The sequence below is a fragment of the Podarcis cretensis genome, assembly GCF_951804945.1.
Source record: "Podarcis cretensis genome assembly, chromosome: 12".
NCBI lineage: Eukaryota > Metazoa > Chordata > Lepidosauria > Squamata > Lacertidae > Podarcis > Podarcis cretensis.
The window spans coordinates 21,166,923-21,191,198 of NC_137181.1; the positions used below are offsets into that span (position 1 = coordinate 21,166,923).

The following is a 24,276-nucleotide window of genomic DNA, read 5'->3' on the forward strand; positions in this document are numbered from 1 at the left end:
GGTTTCTGTACAACCATAGCCTCGACCTAGCCAATTATACAAAGTTGGCTTTGATTTCAAAAACAGATAACTATTTTCACTGCTGGCTTCTTGAAGGTCAACAATATAGAATATTTCTTGGCATTATAGTGCTTTCAATACATGCAGTATACAGACTGGGGTCGGGGGAAGAATGTCTAGCAAAAAGACATATTGCTGGTTCTCTGACAGACAGTAATTTGCCGCTGATTAACTCGGTGTAACAGTTTGGCTTCAAGATGAGCTCTTAAGAATCGGTGAGAGTGTGGGGCCCTCCATAAGGTCAGTAATCAGCTTTTCTAATTGACCACAGCTGGAGCAAAACATAGGGGGAGATGAGACACAAGGTCCACGCTGTTATATACGGGGAAACCCATGAGGATTTTAGGGATAAAGAAGGAGAATCTCTTCCTGGAGAATATGCTCCTTGCCAACTCAAAGGCCAAAATTAGGGCCGGAGGTGAATGATGCTGTAAGGAATGAGCATTTGGAAGCCTGAAATATCCCATGAGGGTTTTATTTCCACGCAATACGCTGGAGTTTTAAGTTGCTTTGAGAGGCAATGCTTAATCACTTATTTCCTGCATTTGTGTAATGATGAATGTTGAGATGTTAATATTTCTTAGAAATATTACCCAACTATTTCCTAGTCAAGAGGCTGTGTTTCCGTAGAGGAAAATATGGGTGTTCTTGTTTCTCTATAAATGGCAGTGGGTAACTGTTAAGTTGTGGGTGAACATATCAGATGACACAGCAATTCTTCAAACAGCTCTTGTTTATTCACAGGCCAGAACAGAACTGAACTGAAGGGTTCAGCCAGCCTGCTTATATAGAGCTCCAGAACAGCGTAATTGTAACAACTTTCTGTAACTATCCAATCACTGAACGTCACTTTCGATCCCTTATTTGCATATGTGGACCTGAACTATCTACAGTATCCCCCTGCTGGACCAGGGTGAGAACTTCAGTATATAACAGTACCAAAAATGGGCACCTTGAAAGATCAGCTCCTGCAGCCAATGGTCTTTATTCCTCTGGGAAAAGGCAGAGGTATAATGGGCTCAGGTGGTGGGGGTCATGTGGCTGCTGCTATTTGTGTGATCATGTCAGGTGCCAGTTCACACAATCAATGCTTCCGCATGACCCCAAAATCCACAAAACCCATTCTTCTGGTGGAATATCCTCAAAACATTGTGGCTGTCTCTGAAAATAATTGACCTCAACCAAGCATAAGCTTGAATAAAATATGTCATATTATTACATCCATGCAACATTTGAATTGTTAATGTGTTCTAAGAATGTTTCCTTTTTGGTTTAGGAAACCTTTTTAAAAGTTTTCATTTGCATTTGCCAGGTGTGGGGAATTTTGACTGAAAGAGCATGACTTGTGCAGTGACTGTAGGGCTGTGAAGATCTGCACAGACTGAAGTCAGTGGACCACACCAGTTGACCTGCAACATCTGAGGTTTATGGCTCCATGCGAGCTGTTTTAAAAACAGGTTATAACTTGTGGTGTTCCACTGCCTGGATGCCTCAAAGAAAAATATACAAACTTGCCTCTGGTTCTAAGTTAAGAGCCTCCAAGCACAACTTGACTCATAAACAGATTATGAGCCAGCAAGAAGTTGTTTACATAAGCCCCATGATGCTAATTGATATTTTTTAACCTAGTAGGGAAAAGAGCTGCCTTCTCTTCACATTTTAATAATGTTAAGTCTAGCGTTCCTGTGAATTCAACCATGCCCTATATACTGGTAAATTAAATGCCAATAACCATGTCATCTTCAGAGCATAGTGAGTAGTATAACAGATTTCATTAGAAAAAGCACTGTGGCACTTTAGAGGCTGACTGATTTATTGTCGTATTAAGGCATATTTGGTTAAAAAGCACATAAACTACTCTCGGAAAACCAAAGAATTTCAAATTTTACCTTTTGAAAATGTCAGATAATACTAAATAATACTAAATAATCATAATCATAATCATAATCAACAATAATATAGAATGTTTCAACTTTAAAAAATGAAGGGTGCTAAAAAGTTGTAACATGACTTAGGAATTCAAAAGATATTTCAGTTAAATTAATATAATTTTGTTTTGCTTGGTAAGTAAAATGTGTGTAAAATTGCTTGGAAACCATAAAAAATGATTGCCAAGTACTTGAAATTTTGTTGTTGTTGTTTAGTGTTATTTAGTATTACCTGACATGTTCAGAAGCTAAAATTAAAATTCTTTGGTTTTCTGAGAGTAGTTAATGTGCTTTTTAACCAAACGTAGATTTACCAAGCTAAATGTTGTCCAATCACAAAAATAATAGCAGTTTTGAATTCCTCACACCCAAAACATATTTCTAAGACTCCTCCCTGAAGAAATTTGCAAAAATTAAATTTCACCTCCTGAAATGATACACCCTGTTTTGCCAATGGTCTTTCATATCATATTTCTCCATGGATAATGAAAGGTGACCAGCTGAGGCAGTGAACAGAAAAGAACTGACAACTTGGCTATAGAACAAAATGAATGTGCTGCTGTGATTATTGTATACTTATCTCCGGCTATTTTAAAATCTGGACAACAGACATAAATCAGGGGATAGGGTTACCATACCCAATGGAAACGGGGGAACTGGCAAGCCAATTATTCATCCGACTATATCAAGGCAAATTTTGTCTGGGTGAACACTCATACTGACAAGCCCTGGAGGGATTTTGAGGGAAATAAAGAACAACTCTCGCTATGTTTGCTCGTACAGAGAAAAGATACAAGCTTATATCATCAGCTTGTGGATATAAGCAAAATATGCATAAGGGGCAAATCTATGTAGGTGTCCAGAATTTCTCAAGAAAGAATTTTTACAAGTTTTGGAACAGATGTGGGTTAGCTACATTTTGATATATTATCAATCGATTTAGACTATATGAGAAATAATCATGTATGGTAAAACATATCAAGCTTCATTTTCCCACTGCCTGCCAGTGAAGAAGCACTTTGTAAAAATGAAGTCAAGTAGATATTTGACTAGGTCTGAGCACTTGTTGGGGGCTGCTAAGTAGATTTGAAGGGTTTGGTTTCAGAATTGAACAAGTGTTTTTTTGCAAAGCACTTTAAAAAAGAAAAGAAAACAACATATGTTAAGCTTGGAGAAGGATTTGGAGATGGAAATAACTGAGGAGGATTGGGCAGATATATGGTACAAAAACAAACCCATTTAAGTGCTTCTCTGAGGGAAGTTAATTTATAAGATTTTGAGCAGGTGGTATGTAACATCTGTGCACATTCAATACATATGTAAAAAAAGTAATAGGGTCTGTTGGAAATAATGTGGGAAGGGAGGCTCCTTTAAGCATATATGGTGGTCTTTTAAACAAATTCAAGGATTTTGGCAAAAAAAAATATAGGAGTGGATTAAAAATATCAAAGGCCATGATATTCCCCTAGGCCCCACATCTTTTTGAATAGGGTTCGAAAGATACTGAATGTTATACTTTTAAAGAACTTTTAATTTTGTTAATAGCACCAAAGTTACATATAGTCCAAACTGGAAAATTACTCAGGCATCTACATTTATACACCTGGTATATAACTATTGGGATATTTCAGTCATTCATTAGGTAATGGATCTTATGCAGACAGTACAAGCTCTTTAGATGGAAAGTGCATTTCTTGAAAATTGGAAACCCTTTTCCTCCAGATATTGACAAATTGCTTAGCCATTAGAACATAGCCTCCATGACGCTACAAAGAATGTAGTAAAAGGTATAAGCAGATAAGAAATCGTTTCATGCCTGGCGGGAGTATCCAGTGGCATAAGGTAATATAAATTTAATTTCATATAAATGTAGTGAAAAGGTCCTGCACTGGTCTTATTACACTAAATTGGTCAAAACAATCCCTTGGTCTCCTACAATGTCTGTATCTTCCATTTGCATCTCACAGCAAACATTACATGGGCAAAATTATGCAAACAGCTGAGAGACTGGATGGGTATGATTCTGGAGCAGCTTTCCTGCCAAGTCTAAGCAACTCAAAGTGAAGAGAAGCAATTTTCTATTATTACCACTTGGTTTTCATTCCTTCTCTATACTGTATTAAATCTCCAAATGAGAGAGAGATCATGCACAATACAAATTAGTCTTTTTTTATTAAGTTTTTGTGTTTTATTAATGGCTACTTTTTGTTTTTTGTGCTCACACAGGTAATCAGTCTCACAATATGTAAATAGATTGCTTCTCTTACACTATCACGTGTTTGTTCTGTTGTGTCGTTTCCCCCTTGTTACACACTCCTGAGCAGTGTGAAGTTTCAGCAATCCCAGCACTTACCTTGGGGTTGGTTCTCTTGGAATGAAGATAAATGAGACTGGTAGTATTTTTATGACATAATGTTTATTTACACACATACACAGGCTGAGCACATTAGCTTTCTAGGAGAACCACCCCTCCCATGCCCTAGCATTGGATTTTTATGCAGAGCAAGTCAGGTCTCTGTGCCCTTTCAAGACAGCCTGGCTGACCCATTGATCACATCACATCCAGACAAGGGAAGGATAAAGAAACCTCATCCAGAAAGGTCTCTGTCCATTTGCTTCTGCAGCAACAAATCATTTGCACAAGATCAACTCTTTACTTATGCAAAGGCCCATTTTCACAACAAAACAGAGTATATCAGGCTAAGCTTCTTCACTTAGCTTGACTTGCTTAAACATCCCTCCTTCTGTGAAACTGAACCTCACAGCTCTATAACAACAGTATTGGAGAAGATCCCCAGTATCCCATTTTGTCTAATCCCAATTTCTCTGTCGCTTTTGTATACTTGAAAAGAACAATACATGCATTGATGTTTTCCCCACCCAAATATGAATAGTCTGAATCTGAATAGTAAAAAAGCATTTAAATGTTATAAAGGGCAAATATTCTTATTGGGACAATGCATGGTGGAAAAGATCCCTGCTGTTGTGCTTCAATCTTTGAAACACTGGGACTTGTGGGTTAATTTTATGGTTGCTGTTGCTGTAACTTTTATAGTTCCATTTCGGTTTGTAATTATGTTCACCTTTTTTGGCAGGGAGTGCTGAAGAGAATAAAGTTATGTATTCAAAAACGCACCACCAGTGATGATTGACTTTTTAAGCAAGCATTTTAGGTGTTAGCCAAGTGTTCATCCTTACACAGTTATTTAGGCAAAAGAAAGATCAAGCATGCCCTGGCAGATCTTGGAGGACCTGCGACAAGGGCTTCTGAATGATGCCCAGTCATTTAACAACAGAAAGAATAAAAAAAGGCGGCCACCCTCTCAAAACAAAAATAAAACACGGCTTTGAGATTCCCCGCAGTACAGCGTGTGCGCGCCACGTGGTTGGCGGGGAGGGTGGTGGGCAGACGATTGACGTCTCGGGCAGCCAGTCGAGGAAAGGGACCCCCACGTTGCCACAGATGCGTCCCGCCCCTTCGGGAGGGCGGTGCCGAGGAATGGCGGTGAAGGAGGCGCCTGCCTTTGTTGACGGAACTCTCCTAGCAACAGGAGGCCTCTGGTCCCTCCGGTCTCCATGGCAACCACGCCGCGCTTGTTCTCCGGCTGCGGCGGCGGCACCTGCGAGGGTCGCAGAGGAAGAATCCGGAAGCGGCTCGGCTCGGTCGGTCGGGGAACGAAGGGCGGCGAAGGAGCCTCGGGCTTGGTGCCCCCGCCTTGTTTCTGGTCCAGGTCGCCTGACTGCTGTCCCTGAGGGGCCTCCGCGGATCCAGCTCAGCCCGGGATAAGGAGAACCGGGACTGCGTGGCCACAGATACTTGTGTGTGTGCATTTATATAGCTGTTCCTCATCTTCCTGAAGGTATCCAAGCGGGGGCCTGCTCAGCACCCCCTTTTCCTCAGCCAGTGACGGGTGGGTGGGTGGGGGGATGCTTAGGGAGCACCGTCTCGCAACTGGGCTCTTGCACCCATCATCATCCCCTGTCCTTTTAGCTAAACCAGAAAACCATAGCCATGAAATTGCCAGCAACTGCATCGTGCTATGAAGCAACAGGTGTAGAGAACGAAATTCTAGGTTACTGCTAGTGATTTTGTTGTTACTAGTCCTCTCTCTTGTCTTGCTCATTATGGTTTTATATACAGTATATCTTTACTAAGCTTCTTTTCTGAATGCTGATCCTTGACTGTCCTAAAGAGATTGGCTGGTATTTAGAACAGTGGTCGTCTTCAGCCTTTTCAGACCCAGGAGAGAGCTTTTGCCCCAACGCAACATGTGTTTGGGGATCCACTTCTTAATTACACTTAATTTGCTATTTATTCTGGAGGGGTGGTGTGCTTGTTATGAGCCAGCCTCCGGCCAGTTGTGACCCAGCAGTAGTTCCTGAACCACTAGTTGAAGATTAAATTTTTGTATAATTTGGAGAAGGAACCCCCTACAATTTTTTTTTAATTTTTTTTGTGGTGGTGACTTACATTTTGCCCACTTTTGTTATCAGTTCCCAAGTCCATGGTTGATTGTACTTTGCTATAACAAGTGCTGGGTTTTCTTACCTTTTAAAAAAAGCTTTAGAATGGGAAGACCCACGTTCAGTTCCCAGCTCAACCTGAAGTTCAGTAACTTGGGTTGCCATATTTCAAAAAGTAAAATTCCCGACACCCGCAAAGTTGCTTCCCCCAAAATAGGGGAGGTTTTGGAGCTGTTTCCACTGCTTTTTCCATTGCATTGCCATACATCCAGGGCTTCCCCTGACATTTTGCCGATTTGGCAATGTTCCCGCCTGACGCCATTTTTACACCCAAAAGCTGGGACATGTCAGGAATTTTCCTGACATATGGCAAGTCTTTCAGTAACCAGCCTCACTGCTTTTGTGTGATAATGGCATCCTGTGCATTAGGTGCAAAAAAAGAGCAGACCTGTGTGTTTAAAAACTGCGGAGAAGAGCGTAGGGCGAGATCCCCGGGGCAGCAGAGAGAGAGCAGGCACGATGGAGATGTACAGCAAGGCAGAGACGCTGGAGCTGCGGAAGAAGCACATTGGGCCCTTGTGCAAGGTCTTCTTTGCTAAGGGCCCCATTAAGATTGTGTGTGCCCGTGGGCAGTACATGTTTGATGAGAATGGAGAAAAATACTTGGACTGCATTAACAACGTAGCACATGTTGGACACAGCCATCCAGATGTGTTCAAGGCTGTGGTGAAACAGATGGAGTTACTCAACACCAATTCTCGCTTCCTGCACGACAATCTGGTCCAGTATGCCAAGTGTCTCACTGCGACCCTCCCAGAGCCTCTCTCTGTTTGCTACTTTGTGAACTCTGGATCTGAAGCAAATGATCTCGCTTTGTGCCTGGCCCGCCGATACAGGGGCCACCAAGACGTGATTACACTTGACCATGCTTATCACAGCCATGTTACATCGCTGATTGACATCAGTCCATATAAGTTTAATCAACTGGGGAAAGAGGCCAAAAAGGAATTTGTACATGTGGCTCCTTCACCAGATATATACAGAGGAAAATATAGAGAGGACCATTCAGACCCAGGAAGCGCTTATGCCGATGATGTGAAGAAGATAATTGAAGAGGCTCAGAAGAACGGCCGCAAGATTGCAGCCTTTATTGCTGAGTCCATGCAGAGTTGCGGAGGCCAAGTAATTCCACCTGCAGGCTATTTCTAGAAAGTGGCAGACACTGTCCACAAAGCGGGTGGAGTTTTCATAGCTGATGAAGTCCAGGTCAGTTTTGGTCGAGTTGGAAAAAAATTCTGGGGATTCCAGCTACAAGACGAAGACTTTGTGCCTGACATTGTCACTATGGGGAAGCCAATTGGCAATGGCCATCCCATGTCTTGTGTAGTTACCACCAGAGAGATTGCGGAAGCTTTTGGTGCCTCTGCACTGGAGTACTTCAATACGTTTGGGGGCAACCCAGTGTCCTGTGCAATTGGACTGGCTGTTTTGGACGTGATAGAAAAAGAAGATCTCCAAGAGATGCCACACGTGTTGGAAACTATCTCACTGGACTACTGAAGGAACAAAAAGAAAAGCATCCACTGGTGGGAGATGTCAGAGGTGTTGGTTTGTTTGTTGGAGTGGATCTTGTGAAGGATCGACAAAAGAGAACGCCTGCCACTGTTGAGGCCCAGCATATTATCTACAAGCTGAAAGAACAGAGGATTCTTCTGAGTGCTGATGGACCTTATCGAAACATCTTGAAATTTAAGCCACCCATGTGCTTCACTATGGAAGATGCAAAGTTTGTAGTTGATCAGATTGATGAGATCCTCACAGATTCAGAAGATTCAACAATAAACAGGACCAGAGATGAATTACCAACAAGTGTACAGAGTAAAAGAAAAATGCCCACAGATGGGAGCTCCCAGCTGGAATGCATCAACGAAAGCATAAGCCATATCAATGGAAGTGCCTGCAGACAAAAAAAATGGATTTTATGCTGAAAACAACACAGTGCCTTGCAAAAGGATCAGGACATGAAAAGAAAATTCTATAAATAAGAATCACTTTGTACAGTTGGGTTTGTTTAAGGATGAATGGGTGTGTGCAATAATTGGTAAGAATATTGGCTAGTTATACACTATGATGAAGCATCCATTTACTTATGGTATAAATTTGGAGCATCATGCTTTGCAGCCACAGTACAACGGTAGCATGGCCTCATTTGTTTCAGATGTCTAACTGACTGGCAGTCACTGACTGATGTGTCTTTGTCCTTTTGGAATCTCAGTGTTCAGTATTGAGATTTTAATAATTTCCCCATGTTTCAATGGTTTATTTGTTATACTGTGCAACTTTCTGGTGGGGTAATTCATGCCAATGCTGAAATAAATAGAAATGTTATCTTGTAAATCTCGCATGCAATCCAACAGAGGACACATGGAACAACCAATAGTGTTCCACAGAAACCTGCCACTCAGCTTCTTAGGCTGCCACCCTATCCACATTTACATGGGAGTAAGTTCCACTGAACTCAGTGCAGCTTGCTTCCTGAATGTGTGGGGTTGCACTGTTGGTGGAGATGGGAGTGAGTCCAATCCCACATTCAAATGGATTTCAGATTAAAAAAAAAAAAATTAAAGGGAGCATACACAGCACCTATTTCCACACACAATTTCCCCTTCCAGATAGGGATGCACACTGGAGCAATGTTGTAATATTCAGTGACAAAGATTTTATAATAATTATTAATTGTACAGTATTAACTATATTGAAAATGAAAACTTTAAAGCACTGCTGTATTTAAACAGTATGCCTTCTTGGTCTATATTTGTCGGTTGTATCTCTGCTGTTATCAGTGTTGTTTATGAACTCTGTTAGGACACCGGTTTGTTTTCCATTTACTGGAAACTCTTGTTTATTCCAAAAAAAAAAAAAAGCTATTTTTAACCTAAAAAAAAAAAACAAACTGTGGAGAAGAGGAAATTGAGCCAGGTAAAATGTGTACAAGTGCAGCTGAGAAAAGCTGTACGGGCTAAAATTCTCTCATACAGCTATCAATACCCTTTACAGAGTGTGCTGGGATTCTGCAGGACTAGGGATTACTGCATTTATAAAATCTAGTAGTAAGCAGTTTTGAGAGGATTGCATGAGAGGAGATGTGCATGGCTTTGTCCCCTCTGCCTTAAGACTTGCCACCTTATCTTGCATTTTTGCTGCAACAGCAAAATCTGTCTTCATTGGACCCTGGTGTAGTTCTATATACAAAATATATTGCTAAGTTTTTGTTTTCTATATTCCTTTTGTGAAGGGAAAGGACCCTGGGATGAGCCTACGCCATGGGAGTAGCATTGACAAGAGCAGCTCAGTGGACTGCCGCTGGTTCTGGAAAAGGAACATTGGAAATCACACCACTGAATGAATCACTTTTGAATGAAATCATTAAGTTTACAGAAGGCTTTAGCAACAAACATCCTCAAGAAGCTGCCTTTGTCTTTAAGGAACCACTTGAATGGCAAACAAAACTAGAGCCTTCAATGTTTGAGTCAGGCTATGAAGTCAGGTAAGACCAAGGTCAATGACCATTTCTGAAATAATGTAAGTATAAAAAGTGAAGCCTGCCCATTAAGGTTATTGTTCTTTATCACTCCTTTATCACATATCAACATTTCTTGCTTTCTGTGTATAGATACTGTAGGAAGTAGGCAGAATGGAAAACATTATGTTGTGATTTGTAACTTCCCATTCCACCCCTTTGGAGCCTCCTTCTATTACTTTGCACTTACATTTTCACACCATCCGGAATTCAATAGATTTCACAAGCCTGTGCATAGATTCATGGTGACAAAAGCTCACTAATTCTTGTAGTAATAGCAAAGGGGATATTCCAACCAAAGTTAAGCACTTTGTCTGTCATTGATGCAATAGAACACAAATCTTAACTTTGGCTCTGTTGTACCCATAGGTATCTGAAGGGTAGAAAGCATTGTCCAAAGCAAGTTTTAATCCCTCTGCCTCTTGAATACTCCTACTACATTCTTTTTAAACAACTTGCATCACTCTTGCAATTTTTGTATTGTGTGCAGTACATCCAGGAGATGCAGTGGCCTGGCTTGTATGTCACAGTAAACCACAGTTCCTTGGTAGAAAGAAGAAGAGGTGCAATCCAGACCGGACTAGCCAAATTATGCAGATAACAGTGGGTTTCATTCCCATTACATTCTGTGGAAAAGTCAACTGGAATGTACAAGACCGCTAGGAAAGGGAAAACATACACCTCCTAGGAAACAGGGATCACAGGGAATGGGGCAAGATGCACATTTAACCTTTGCCCTTAAGGTAAAGGTAAAGGGACCCCTGACCATTAGGTCCAGTCGTGGCCGACTCTGGGGTTGCAGCGCTCAGCTCACTTTATTGGCCGAGGGAGCCGGCGTACAGCTTCCGGGTCATGTGTCCAGCATGACTAAGCTGCTTATGGCGAACCAGAGCAGCACACGGAAATGCTGTTTACCTTCCTGCTGGAGTGGTACCTATTTATCTACTTGCACTTTGACGTGCTTTTGAACTGCTAGGTAGGCAGGAGCAGGGACCGAGTAATGGGAGCTCACCCTGTTGCGAGGATTTGAACTGCCAACCTTCTGATCGGCAAACCTTAGGCTCTGTGGTTTAGACCACAGCACCACCCACTGCCCTTAAGGTATTCCCTAGCAAATCTCTTCTGTAATCTCTGATATAAGTGACTAGGCATCTTACTTATTTATTGCATTTATAGCCCACCTTTTTCTCCAAGAATTTCAAGGTGGCATACATACAGTTTTCTGCTCATCATCATTTAATCCCCACAACCTTGTGAGATAGGTTAGTTAGGCCAAGAGGCAGTGACTGGCCCCAGGTCACCCAGTGGCCAAGTGGGGATTTGAAACCTGGTCTCACTCCCATGGGAAAAGTGAAGTGTTGTGCATTTGAGACTCCTGAGATGAGGACAGAGCATGTCCCTGGGAGGCCTCCATTTAGCCCTCTTCAGATAATATACCAGACACAGATACATGGTGCTTCCAAGTGTTAATACATGAGTCCTCTCTTATGTTCCCCCTTCCCCACAATCATAATGGTGAGTATTTTACTAGCAATTGCTGTATTACAACTGCTAAGTGAATACCTGTAACATCTCAGCAATTTACAAACATATGATTAAAGCTGACATTGTCTCTGGAAATATTCTCATATACTGGAAGGAGATGTGCTATCTCATAGGAAGCCCACCTTCAACCTACATGGTTTGTGTGAAGGTGAACTGGGGTGGGCATAAGTTTTAATCTTTTCAATGTCACTTTTCCCTGTTGTTCATATCACAACTTTAGGTCTCTCGCAATTTTTTCCAATGCTATGTATGCTTTATTATAAAATTGTTTTCATAGGTGTGGTCTGTTAAAAAAAATCCAGTTGTTGTGAATTCTTGCATATTAAGTTGTTGTTTTATTCTACCAGTGAAAAAACAGCTAAGTCTCAAGAATTAGACAAAGATGGGCAGCCACTGCTCCTGCTCAAAGGATCAACTATCAGCGTTCGCAGTTTTGCGCAACTGTCTCGTTTGCTACATGTCGCTGGAGAAAAATGCCTAAAAGAAACTCGTGCATGCCTTGAAGGTATTCAATACTTATTTGCCCACACAACTGGAAGCTTCTCAACCATACAGGGATGCAGCTTTTTTGACCCCATCCATGTTTTGCCTTTTTCCTGCCTTAAAAAGAATATAAAGTATGACAAGGACTAACTGTGAAGGGAATCCCATAGTTATCTTTGTAAAGTCAAAAACTATTTTAAAATTGAGTAACCTTCAGGCCTATTTAAAACATTACCCTGTGCTATTCATGCAAAGTTATTTCATGTGAACTTTGCCTGTTAACTTCCTGGTGTGATGTTTATCTGAGTTTCTTACACTACTATGAATTCTTTACAGCCAATAGAGATCCCATTGTGAAAATTCTTGGCCCCGGTTATGGGACAATTGAAGGAGAGGATATGTCCATGCTTCGTTTACTAGACAAAATGAAAAAAGAAGAGGCTTCTGATAATGAAATGAAAATGAAGATTTCCTTACTTCTCCAGCAACTGGATATGCAACTACTTAATAGCTCTTTAAAACAGATTTCACAGTGAGTGTATTTCAGATAGTATTCGTTACAGGCTTACTTTATGTAAGATGTTACAGTACGTGCCACACTTTTAACATGTGGGGAGGTGCCGGTACTGCGTTCCCTTGCGTACCCTCAGAAAAAAACACTGGTTTTAGCAAAGAAGGTTTTACACTTAACATTATTAATTTGAAACCCAAGTGATTTGAAATGGATTTTTTCAGGTTTGCAAAAATAAAAGGTATGAAAATATCTTTAATGTTTTCTATAATCTTGCAGTACAAATATGTGCAATATGATCTTAAGATAAGTTCAGGACAGACAAAATGAATTATTTCTAAACAACTGAATCCACTCCCACATGATATAGTAGTAGCTTTGTACAGCTTTAGAAAGGGATCTGACAAATTCATGTATAATAAGGCTATCAATGGCTACTAATGCTGGTTATATATTACCTATAGTTTGAGGAACAATATGACTCTGAATGCCAGCTGTAGAGATCCACAGAATTGAGAGAGCAGTATACAGTGCCCAAGGCCGCACAAAACCTATACGATTTTAAACTTTTCATTAGATCCAAATTTGCCCTTTCCGAGAAAAATGTGATTAAATTTAAGAACAACAACACTGTCGCTAGTGACCTGGTTGCAACAGCTGAATGGCCTTGTTTGGTATATTAAGGGGTCCATTTGGAAGCCTTGGTTTAAGAAAAAACCATCATTTCCTTTCTTCCCCATTAATACTATAAATATCTGCTTGACTATTAGAATATAACTCATTTATTCTAATTACAGAGAAGTGAGGTTAACTCCAGCTGTTGTGAAAAATGAAATAGAACTCCTTAAACGTTTCTCGGGAGCAAAAGAAGATGCAGTCCTTGAATCACTGGAATATACATCAGGTCCAAACTCTACTTTTTATCCATATCATGTTTTGTAATTGCACAGTCATTGAAAATATAGGCTAGTATATTAGTGCCAATATTGTCAGATGCCTTATCAGCATCCATTCCGCAGGAATTTCACTCTGCCTTTGCCCTCATGTCCTTCTTTAAGGGCTCCAAAGTGACTGATGAAATATCTCAGGATTTCACTCTTCCTTTGTATTAATACTAACAACATTTACTATTTTAATTAAATGATTTCATGCCTCTTTGCTAGTCAATTACATTACAGATATGGGCTAAACATTGCTGTTGTTTGATTACAGACTATGAATTTTCAAATGGATGCCGTGCCCCACCTTGGAGACAAGTCCATGGTGAAATTTGCTATTTGGCCATTAAACCAGTTGACACAGATCTTATGTACGTCACATGCAGCACGGCAGGAGTATTTTTAAATGGAGTAAGTAATATATTCAAGAGTAAACCTTGGTGACATTTATAATTAAGAACATGCCAAAACTTCAGATTAGTTGCATTTCTCTATGGGCAGCCAGTTCTGAACCAAACATGGGAACAGGTCAGTTAACCTAGATCAGTGTTTCTCAACCAGGGGGCATGTGTCAAACTTGGGAGAGGCGGAATGTTTCCAAAAAATATGTACAATATAAGTTTTTTTAAAAAGCACAAAATTTCAATAAAATAATTAGGAGAGCCATGTTTGAAGGCTTTACACAGGTTGAAAAGGGACTGTACCAAAGAAAGTGCTCAGTGACTCATCTATTTAGGCTTATATTTCCAAACAGTTGAGAATGTGTATCTCAAACTAATGCTCCCCCATATTTAAAGGTCCACGTCATGCTATCCAACATGAGTAATTTCCAGCTTTTTTAAAATTAGGGAGGCTTTCAAATACCAAATTAACTCAGCACACAGATCTTTTAATGCTTATTTCACCTCCTGCATGCTTTACATTTTTGTTGTTCGTAATGTTACGCTTTTTATACCTCAGTTTATAAATTAGGAAACAAATTGCTCTCTGATTACAATAATGATTTATCAAGAAGATACATGTAAACTCTCAGAAATAGTTGTTGAAATGAATGAATGAATGAATGAATGATACTGCTGAGATAAACTGTAGCAAATGAGAGAAAAGAGTGGACTGATGTTGCACTGAGTGTCGTGTTGAGCAACTTGCACTCACCTTCAGCCTCATGAGCAATTTCAAGGCAGTGTGGTCTGAACCACACTGAATTATTTCAAGGCAAGGACTGGAATCCTGAGCACCTATATTAGGGAGTCCTGTTGAACTCAACAGAGCTTACGTATCAGATATACATAGGATTTCACTGTAAGTCTATGATTCTGATGATTGAAACCTTTTGGTTGTGAGATTATGCAAGACTGGGAAGTAAGTAAACTACTTTTTTTACAGGGAAGGGGAAAAGAGAAGAATGAAATCAATTACGAGAGAATGAGTGACATATACAAAGATCTTGTCACGTTTTTAAGGGAAAGATCAGCAACATTTGTAGAAAACATGGCTAAACAGGTATGCATTTCAGACTTACTCCCCAATAATCTGTCATAACAGTTTGCAGAGATACACAGCTGAATTGTTTTTATGTTTAGGATGGTATTTATTTATTTTTCCATAAAATTTATGCACTGATTGTAAAACAACAGCAGCAGCAACACCCCAAGGTGGTAGCAGCACATACACAGAAACACAAAATACAGTGGTGCCCCGCAAGACGAATGCCTCGCAAGATGGAAAACCCGATAGACGAAAGGGTTTTCCGTTTTGGAGGCGCTTCGCAAAACGAATTTCCCTATGGGCTTGCTTCGCAAGACGAAAATGTCTTGCGAGTTCCTGCGGGGTTTTTTCCCTCCCCCCCCCTTTTCCTAAGCCCTAAGCGGCTTATCAGCTAATCCGCTGATAAGCCGCTTATCAGTTGATCCGCTAAAAGCCGCTAAACCGCTAATAGCGCTAATCCGCTAAGCTGTCAATGGGCTTGCTCCGCAAGACGAAAAAACCGCTATACAAAGAGCCTCACGGAATGGATTAATTTCGTCTTGCGAGGCACCACTGTATTAGAAATGATTGACTTACAGGGATATGGAAATAAGTTTTACCATACAATCATATATTTCATAGTTGTTCATTGGGGTTTGCATCAAGGTACATGGGTATAGGATCGAAGTCTTAGTGACTTATCTGTTTCTATATACCTTTTTGCAGAATTGAGCTGGTTTTATTTTGCATTATGAATGAAATCTGAGTTTCCAAAAGCGTAGGATAAAAGCACAGTGTTCAAAATAGTAGAACTGCAAGTTATGCAAACAATTCTAAAAAGTAATTGTTACCTAAGTGTGTAATATAGTCCCTTGACTTCCAACTAAAGAAGGTGAGAGCAGGAAAAGAGCTCTTTAGATTGAATATACTTAGCCTTAGTCAAAGGCATGGGTAGGCAAATTAACGCCTGGATGCTGGATCTGGCCCAATCACCTTCTAAATCCAGCCTGCGGACGGTCCGGGAATCAGCATGTTTTTACATGAGTAGAATGTGTGCTTTTATTTAAAATGCATCTCTGGGTTATTTGTGGGGCATAGGAATTCATTCACCCCCCCAAAAAAAAAAATAGTTTGGCCCCCCACAAGGTCTGAGGGACAGTGAATCCAGCCCACTGCTGAAAAGGTTTGCTGATCCCTGGTCAAAGGCTTATTGTGGCTTATTGGAAAAAATTGCTGGGATTTTGTGCACTGAAAAATGTTTGATTATCCTTATTACAATTATTTACATCCCATATTTCAGAAGACATGTCTTTCTGAGGCAGCATACAAGTAACATTTAATTCCTTTTTTTAAAAAAACCAAATAAAGCAAAATAAAGACTATCAAGTTAAGAAAAAGACTCTTCTCACAGGGCAGTTTTTGGCAGAAACTTTGCCTGCCTCTCACTGTAAGTCTTCCTAAAGATGTTGCCAGGTCTACAGTTTTTGCCTTCGAGTCTGCACTGCCACTCCCCTCTCCCTGACTTCCACACCTTGGGGGGGGGGTCTCTCACCTTTGGGGGCCACCCCAGGCCAGGAAGCAAGAAGTGGCAAATGAGGCGTCTGGCTCCAAGCATTGGGGGCCTTTGCTGCTCATGGAAGGAAGAGTGGGGAGCTGTTGCTCCAAGAGAGGCCAAGCAGCTTTTCACCAGCTTGGTTTGTGCCACATGGGACACCTAACTCACAGGCACATGCAAGGCTGGCTGGGGAGAGGCTGAACCTGCTCCACCAGAGCTCCAGATAGAGTGAGACAGGGACAAGTGTCAGCAGGGACACTCGGTGGGCATGTCTCGGTCTCTCATGATGGTGGCTTCTCTTCCATCAGTTTCCCCTAAATCGACAAAGGCAGTGTGTGCATGTGTAGGTCAGATAAACAAGTTGTTGAAGGGGGTCTCTCTTTTGTAAGCCTGGACTTCTGCCAATATACATTGCATTGGTTCTGGACTTTTCACCCAGATCCTAAGCACATTTCTTTGGAAGCTATATCAACTTATTTCCATGGCTTGCCTAGGATTGCAGCAATTGGCAAATAGCTGCTGCTCTTCCTTTAGAGTCCTACACATGGTTTCTCTTTGAGCAGACATCCAATTCTTAAAGCAGGAAAATATCGTATTTTAATGAAAAAGGTCAACTGTCTTTGACAGTGCATTCAATGATCAAAACCATTCCTCTTTTTAGCTTTGCCCCTTATGATTTGAATAAAAGGAATATTTCTCCTTTTACAAGAATTGTCTTTGATTTAAACGTCAGACACAGTCGGGGTGTTTCCAGCTCACACAGCATGTGTTGCCACCGTGCTAAGTAGTTCTAAAATCTAAGTATTCCTGGCTACTCTGGATAAGAAACACATTTTATTCCTTAGAGTAAAATTCACACAGTGGTTATAATTAACAGTGTCACATAGTTCTTATAGCAGACTACTGTCTTCAGGTTTTCAGTGATTGCGGTTTGACGGAGGCAGGGGGAACCATTTTAAGGTTTTATTTTTTTTAATGGCCAGGTTCAACAGGGTGTTTTGCTCATGAACACCGGTCTCCTAGCTGTCATTACCTCCATAGTTCCACCCCCCTAAAAGCTGCTGTTGTATTTGGGGACACAAGGCTGCAGTAAACAGATACATATTAAAGAATCCTGAAACATTGTACTCAGTGGTTTATGGCAGGATGTGAAAACCGCAAATTTGCTTTAAATATAGAGCCTATTTAAATTGACACTTAGTTCCTGAAAACTGTATTTTTCAATATTTAATCTGAGGAGAAATTTAAGATTTGGACTCTCCGTTTTACCAGAGACAATATTGTTTCCTTATTAAACTGGGAGCTCCCAAATATAATCCAGGGGCATTTTTAAAGTAAAGAAAATGCAGGCTACAACTTGTTGCCTAGATAATTCATTCAGAATTGCCTTGGCTTTCCAATAGCACTTGACAGTTTTTGTAAGATAAGGAATATTCTGCTAAATACTCTTCCAAATCTAGCATACGCTGAATGTTTGGTAAGCAACTGACAACCCTCCTTGCTTTCATTAGAGCTATATATTTTAAAAAACTCAAAACTAGAGTCCCATCTTCTCTTTTTCCTGAACAGAGACCCAGGTTCTCGGTATATCCACAGTGCCAACTTAAAAGTAATTCAATAGTTATGCTTTCTCTTCGGGAAGCTGTAGGTGTTTGAGGAGATGCTGGGGATTCTCACCAGTATCGTAAAATTAGAATTCAGTCTTGGGATTCTTTGCAGACTGTTAACCTGGTATAAATGGAATATATGTGTGTGCTATAGATATATCCAGAAACACTAGCCTTTATACTTTCAGGCACTGGGAGGCTGGTGCTTGGATTACTGGTGAGAAAAGACAGAGAAGCTAATGCTTCTGCTAGGTCTGTTTTAAATTCCTATCGAACATTAAAAAAAAAAAATTAAGAAGAAGATAGTATTACAGTGGGAAAGAGCTGTTTATTGTTGAAGCCCAACACATTTAAGAGTTATATATGGTGTCGACCAGAAATACAGAGAGTCACTCCACCATGTGAGGTCTGGAATAATTTTGCTTTACAGCATATGGTAAGAAAACTGCCTCCTGTTTGCACATTTCATGCAATTTAAGAGGAACAGGAAGAAGAGAGACCTTTTGGAGTCTTAAAAATCTCATCTTCTGTGCTGTAGATTCTCTTAGTCTGAAATTTTCCATGCTCTGGATAATATCTATTACCTTTCTGAGTGCTGGGAGGACTCCGTTTCAAGATTTATTGATCCTGATGTTAAAAACTGCAGCTGTTTGCCCAGTTACATATGCATCAGACTAATCCGAGTTGATCCAGTGAGTGTGATTTGTTCGTGCATTCAGATTGCCTCTCCTACGTTGTGCCTTAAGTGTACAAGAGTACTCTAAGGAACAAACTGGTATACTGCACTGTGCAGTCTTGGGAGGATGGGGAAAACTAAATTTTGATGCCTCCTTTGCCCTCTACAAGAAATAGGAACTGTAATAAGGGGGCATGACTGGAAAGTATGACTGTAGAACCTTACAGTACTGAGGTTCTCTCTCTGTCCCTGCCCCCAGCCGCATCATTCAGTTTTGAAATGCATGAAAACCGAAGGGCTCCCATACTTAACCAAAGATTTGATTGGAATAAATCTTGCAAGACATGTATTTGGCCCTGCTTGCAGAGAAACAACCAGGGGCCCACTGGAATGCTTCTGATAGTTCCTTTGCCCCCCTGATATCATTTGTGAGGCAGGTGGGTGTTGCTTAGAGAAAACAGTCTTGTGGCCCAAACTGGGACCCCTAAAGGTAAGGTACCCCTGACCATTAGGTCGAGTTGCGGACAACTCTGGGGTTGTGGCACTCATCTCACTCTATAGGCCGAGGGAGCCGGCGTTTGTCCGCAGACAGCTTCTGGGTCATGTGGGCCGCAAGACTAAGCCGCTTCTGGCGAACCAGAGCAGCACACGGAAATGCCGTTTACCTTCCCGCCAGACTAGTACCTATTTATCTACTTGCACTTTGACGTGCTTTCAAACTGCTAGGTTGGCAGGAGCAGGGACCGAACAATGGGAGCTCACCCCGTCGCGGGGATTTGAACCGCTGACCTTCTGATTGGCAAGCCCTAGGCTCTGTGGTTTAGACCACAGCGCCACCTGCGTCCCATTGGGACCCCTAGGACAAGGTTAAAATAGGTCTTCCATGAGCACAGTATGCCTGTCACTTACAGGTGTAAGGACACCTTTGACTTCAACCGTGTACAAACTTGAAAAAAATAAAGTGCAGGGTTATCATCAAGCTACACCTCCCCTGGCTGAGCAAATAAAACTTGCAGAAACCAGAGCAAAAATATAATGTAACCATTCAGTGGGTCTCTTGCTTTATTTCCTAGGGGAAAAGATGACAAGGGATCTGGCTGGAAATGAAATTAATTACTGTAATTGAACACATTAATTGCAAACAAGAGCAGCTCAAAAATGGCTGGATATTTCCAGAATAATCCTACTTGTTGATAAGGATGTACGAGCATGCCTCAGTCCACTCTGACATTAATTTTCTCATTCATCTGGTATTTTCCATTTTGCTGCAGTTGTTTTATTTTGCACAAGTATTTATTCTGTTTTGTCATCCACCAATGTAGAAATATGCGTAGTGTATCTCGGACATCAACAGTTATTTACAAATTAAACACTTTCCCTGTGTGTTCCTTTTCAAAGTTAATGAATTTCCAGAGGTGCAGTAGCCCTGTTTTGCAGCAGAATCGACGAAGACTCTTGTGGCAACTTAGAGACAAAGTTAATGAAGTAGCTAACGGTCAATTGCAAAGCCATCTGTGCCTGGGATCCTAAATATGTATACTAAAAAATATGCCCCATTGAATTCAGTTGGGTTTTATCCTGGATAAGTGAGATTAGGATTGCAGCTTCACTATCTTGATTTTACAATACATGATAAACTTATTTCTGTCTCATTTTTGTACACTCCGGTCTCAGGAATAGATAGTTTGCCACCCTTCTATGCTGCCACTTATGTCCTGGGTTGTATGGTTTCTTTGGGGCATATGAAACATTTCACAAGAACTCTTAATGCCTTTTATAGAAGTACTTTTTGTAGTGCAACATTTTATTTCTTAAATCTGTATTTTATACAGCAAATAGCCATGTGTGTGCATCTGCTGAAAAAGTGCTTTAAATGTTTTCAGTAAACAAGTTTTACTGTTGGACAGCTTGATATCCTCAGGCTTTAATTAAAGAGCACAGATAAAGTCAATGGATAACAAGAGCTCACTTCTTCCTGTGTGAGAAGAACAATAATGAATACTGCAAACAGAAGCAAATTTTCTTGATGGTGTGTTGTCTATGCCTTCTTCTAACATACCTGCTTACTGAGTTCCTTTTGAAACAGTATGTGATGCATTCATTTCAGTCCTCACAGGTTAAATGGAACATAGTACTAATATATAAAACAAAGTGAAAAAGATGAGATGTTATTAACAAAATAAAAGTGTTAAACATAAATGAAATTGCAGTGACAAAATGGTAGATTACCTCCATGTAAAAAAAGGGAAATTAGACCTAACTGAAATTAACAAATCCGCAGAAAGCATAAGGCTACCATAAGCAAGGCACAAGAGCCATCCATCGTTTTCCACCAGTCCTCCTTTGAGGAAGCATCCAGAAGACATAATTATAAGCTGATGTATTTCTGTGTTTTGTATATTGTCACCCCATATTTATTCATATCTGATTTGGGGCTTTTGGGAACAATGAAACACAGTTGCAGATGTGGATGGGTGGATGTGCTTTTGTGGTTTATAAATGTGCCTTTACCTAAGAACTTCCTGTGTTCAGGTTCTACCTATATTGTATTCTGATGAATGTGGATGGAATATGAGTAATTGACCCTAGAATAGGTTCTCTTAACTGTCTCAGTCTTGGTTTCTATACTGGCAGAGGTGGGAGGTGCTATAATTTTTTTCTTGAAAAGAACCCCCTCACACACAATTTTTTATAGTAAAATAGCACTTCTGCACACAAAAAGAGAAGAAAAATATAATGAGAGGAAGCCAGTAATTGAAGCCTGTCCCCTTCTTTACTTTATTGACAGATCTTTTCTTGGTTTTTTTCTAGCTGTCACTGCAAGAGATGGATATACTTGGTTTATTTTTCTCCATTTTTTCTTTGTATTCTCTTTTTTCCTTTATGTCGCATGTTAGAATCTAAATTTCTGTATGTCTACATGTTTTCTTTTTCTGTTTTTAATTTTAAAAAATAGAGACTACAGTAGTGCCTGTCTGCTCAGTAGTCAAAATCCATGCAAAAGATTGTTATTGTTATTGTAAATTCATGTTTTTTACTTAAACTCTGAGGGAAAGATCATGGATTCAGTTCCCAGACAAGGTCATTTTCCAGGAAGGCAGGTCCATGCAGCCCAGTAACTCAACATTAGGAAATATTTAAGCATCTCCTTACAGATATATAATGGCATATTAGATGGGATAGGAAATCCAATAAAACACAATAAATAGTATAATGTAGTATTGGGGGGAAAACGGTTTGAAAACTAAATACAGGCAGAGTATTTTATAGATTTTCAGAATTATTATTATTATTTAATTAGTTTTCCAGTGCCAGGAAATATGGTTCCTTTTGCCAATATCAGAAGACTCCCCAGAAGTAGTCAACGTGGAGAGGAAACCATTTGGCTGCTGGTAGATATGGTAGCACATGTGTCTCACATCACATTTTACTTAATCCTCAGTCACTGCATTTTACAGAGACCTCATTTGTGAAGATGCCACCGCTTCGCATCTTTCTTGCTGTGCTGAAGTTAAACCAGGAAGCCTTCAGTTACACTTAGTTTCCCATTACATCCAAGCTGGAAGAATGTCATCACCAAGTTTGGAACAAGCCAAGTCCCTAAACCAACTTCAAAATATGGTTTAAAATCCTGGCTTTCCCCCCCGAACTTGGTTTCTGATGTGATGGGAGATTATGGCCAATTGAAGACACCCTAGCATAAGTGAAGCTTGCTGAGAAGTGAGGAGGGAAAGGGCTGTGAGCACAAGCAGAAGACTTGTTTATATACATTAAAAATAGTATTAATGCTTATTGTGGGTACTTGTTTTAAAAGCAGTTTAATGCTACTTGCAAACAGTCTTGGGAAGATTTGTGTCCTGAAAGGCGTGCTGTGAATAGGCTGTGATTGTTGTGGTTTATTGTGGTTTTTTGACTTATTAAGCCAATGTACGGTCATCTAAGTGTAACTACTGTGTAGGCCAGGCACAGGCAAATTCGGCCCTCCAGATGTTTTGGGGCTACAACTCCCATCATCCCTGACCACTGGTCCTGTTAGCTAGGGATGATGGGAGTTGTAGTCCCAAAACATCTGGAGGGCCGAGTTTGCCTATGCCTGGTGATCTTCCAGATGTTGAACTACAGCTACCATCAAACCTGACCATTGGCCATGCTGCCTGAGGCTGATGGGGGTGACCAACATCTGGAAGGCCAAACACTTCCCAAATCTAGTATAGGCTAGAGAGAGGGGTATTATAATCCAAGTGCCTTCCCTATATGGAGACTCTAACTTGCTGGGTCCCGTTGTGTTTTTAGTACAAGTGTATTAGGAATAATAATAGTACAGCCGTACCTTGGAAGTCAAACAGAATCCGTTCCGGAAGTCCATTCGACTTTTGAAACGTTCGGAGACCAAGGTGTAGTTTCCGATTGGTTCATGACTGTGCAGGCGCACCGGAAACAATAGCGGAAGCCACACCAGACATTCGGCATCCCAAAAAACGTTCGAAAACCAGAACAGTCATTTCTGGTTTTCGATTGTCAGGAGCTGAGGTACGACTGTGATAATATCATCATCAATAAACTGCCCTTCATCAATAGACCCCGGGCAGCCTACAGCATAGATCACAAAATACGTAATATATAACATGCGCGAGCTTTCTTTACTAGAGGTTTTTCACTTTTTACATTTTTCACTGTCCATTCCGATGGCAATGCACTATAGATTGTTTAATAGTTAATGCCCCTTAAGAATTTACCATATTTTTCGCTCTATAAGACGCACCAGACCACAAGACGCACCTAGTTTTTGGAGTAGGAAAACAAGAAAAGAAAATTCTGAATCTCAGAAGCCAGAACAGCAAGAGGGATTGCTGCGCAGTGAAAGCAGCAATCCCTCTTGCTGTTCTGGCTTCTGTGATAGCTGCGCAGCCTGCATTCGCTCCATAAGACGCAATACACATTTCCCCTTGCTTTTTAGGAGGGAAAAAGTGAGTCTTATAGAGCAAAAAATACGGTAATTTCTTTTAAACCTTTCAGTAACGTTTCTTCCGAGTTGCATTTGGTAAATTTCCCCTGCCTCCTAGGCTTGTTCACTAGGAGCAAAAATTGTCATTGTTCTCAAGGCCCCTGCAAGGCAGTTCTCTGACACCAGCTGCATTAGGCTTCTGCTCCAGCTGAATCCTCTGCTGTTTTTGTTTTGCTTTGTTTCAAGTGCATTGTTTTGAATGTATTCCTTATATTTTCCTCACGTGAGCCACTTTGCATTGTAAAACTGGATATTAATCTACGTAAATTCTTAATAACTTGTGATATTTGTATCACAAGCTTATTTAGTAAGTCAATATTAGATCCATTTTGGGTTGTCACCATTTTGAGATTTTGCCAATCATAATCTTTTCTTTTTAAAAATGTTAAATTTTTAATTTTTAATCTTGTGTTGATTAATAGGGAGGTTGTATTTTTTCCCCCTTTTGTAAACCAGG

General features: G+C 40.5%; 1 protein-coding gene and 1 pseudogene across 2 annotated transcripts in view; both read left to right on the plus strand.

The window, feature by feature from the left end:
- Nucleotides 1-5,495: 5,495 nt before the first annotated feature.
- ODAD2 (outer dynein arm docking complex subunit 2) overlaps nucleotides 5,496-24,276 on the plus strand; it is a 158,807-nt gene continuing 140,026 nt past the window's right edge. Inside the window, exons 1-7 of the mRNA XM_079947695.1 lie at nucleotides 5,496-5,848; nucleotides 9,748-9,999; nucleotides 11,925-12,082; nucleotides 12,397-12,592; nucleotides 13,369-13,475; nucleotides 13,784-13,920; nucleotides 14,896-15,012. Coding sequence (XP_079803821.1) covers nucleotides 9,776-9,999; nucleotides 11,925-12,082; nucleotides 12,397-12,592; nucleotides 13,369-13,475; nucleotides 13,784-13,920; nucleotides 14,896-15,012 — 939 coding nt within the window. The 5' untranslated portion in view covers nucleotides 5,496-5,848; nucleotides 9,748-9,775. The remainder of the gene's footprint in view (nucleotides 5,849-9,747; nucleotides 10,000-11,924; nucleotides 12,083-12,396; nucleotides 12,593-13,368; nucleotides 13,476-13,783; nucleotides 13,921-14,895; nucleotides 15,013-24,276) is intronic.
- Nucleotides 6,933-8,500, plus strand: LOC307199191 (ethanolamine-phosphate phospho-lyase pseudogene; annotated as a pseudogene). Its single transcript has one exon. The product of its transcript is annotated as an ethanolamine-phosphate phospho-lyase pseudogene (transcript).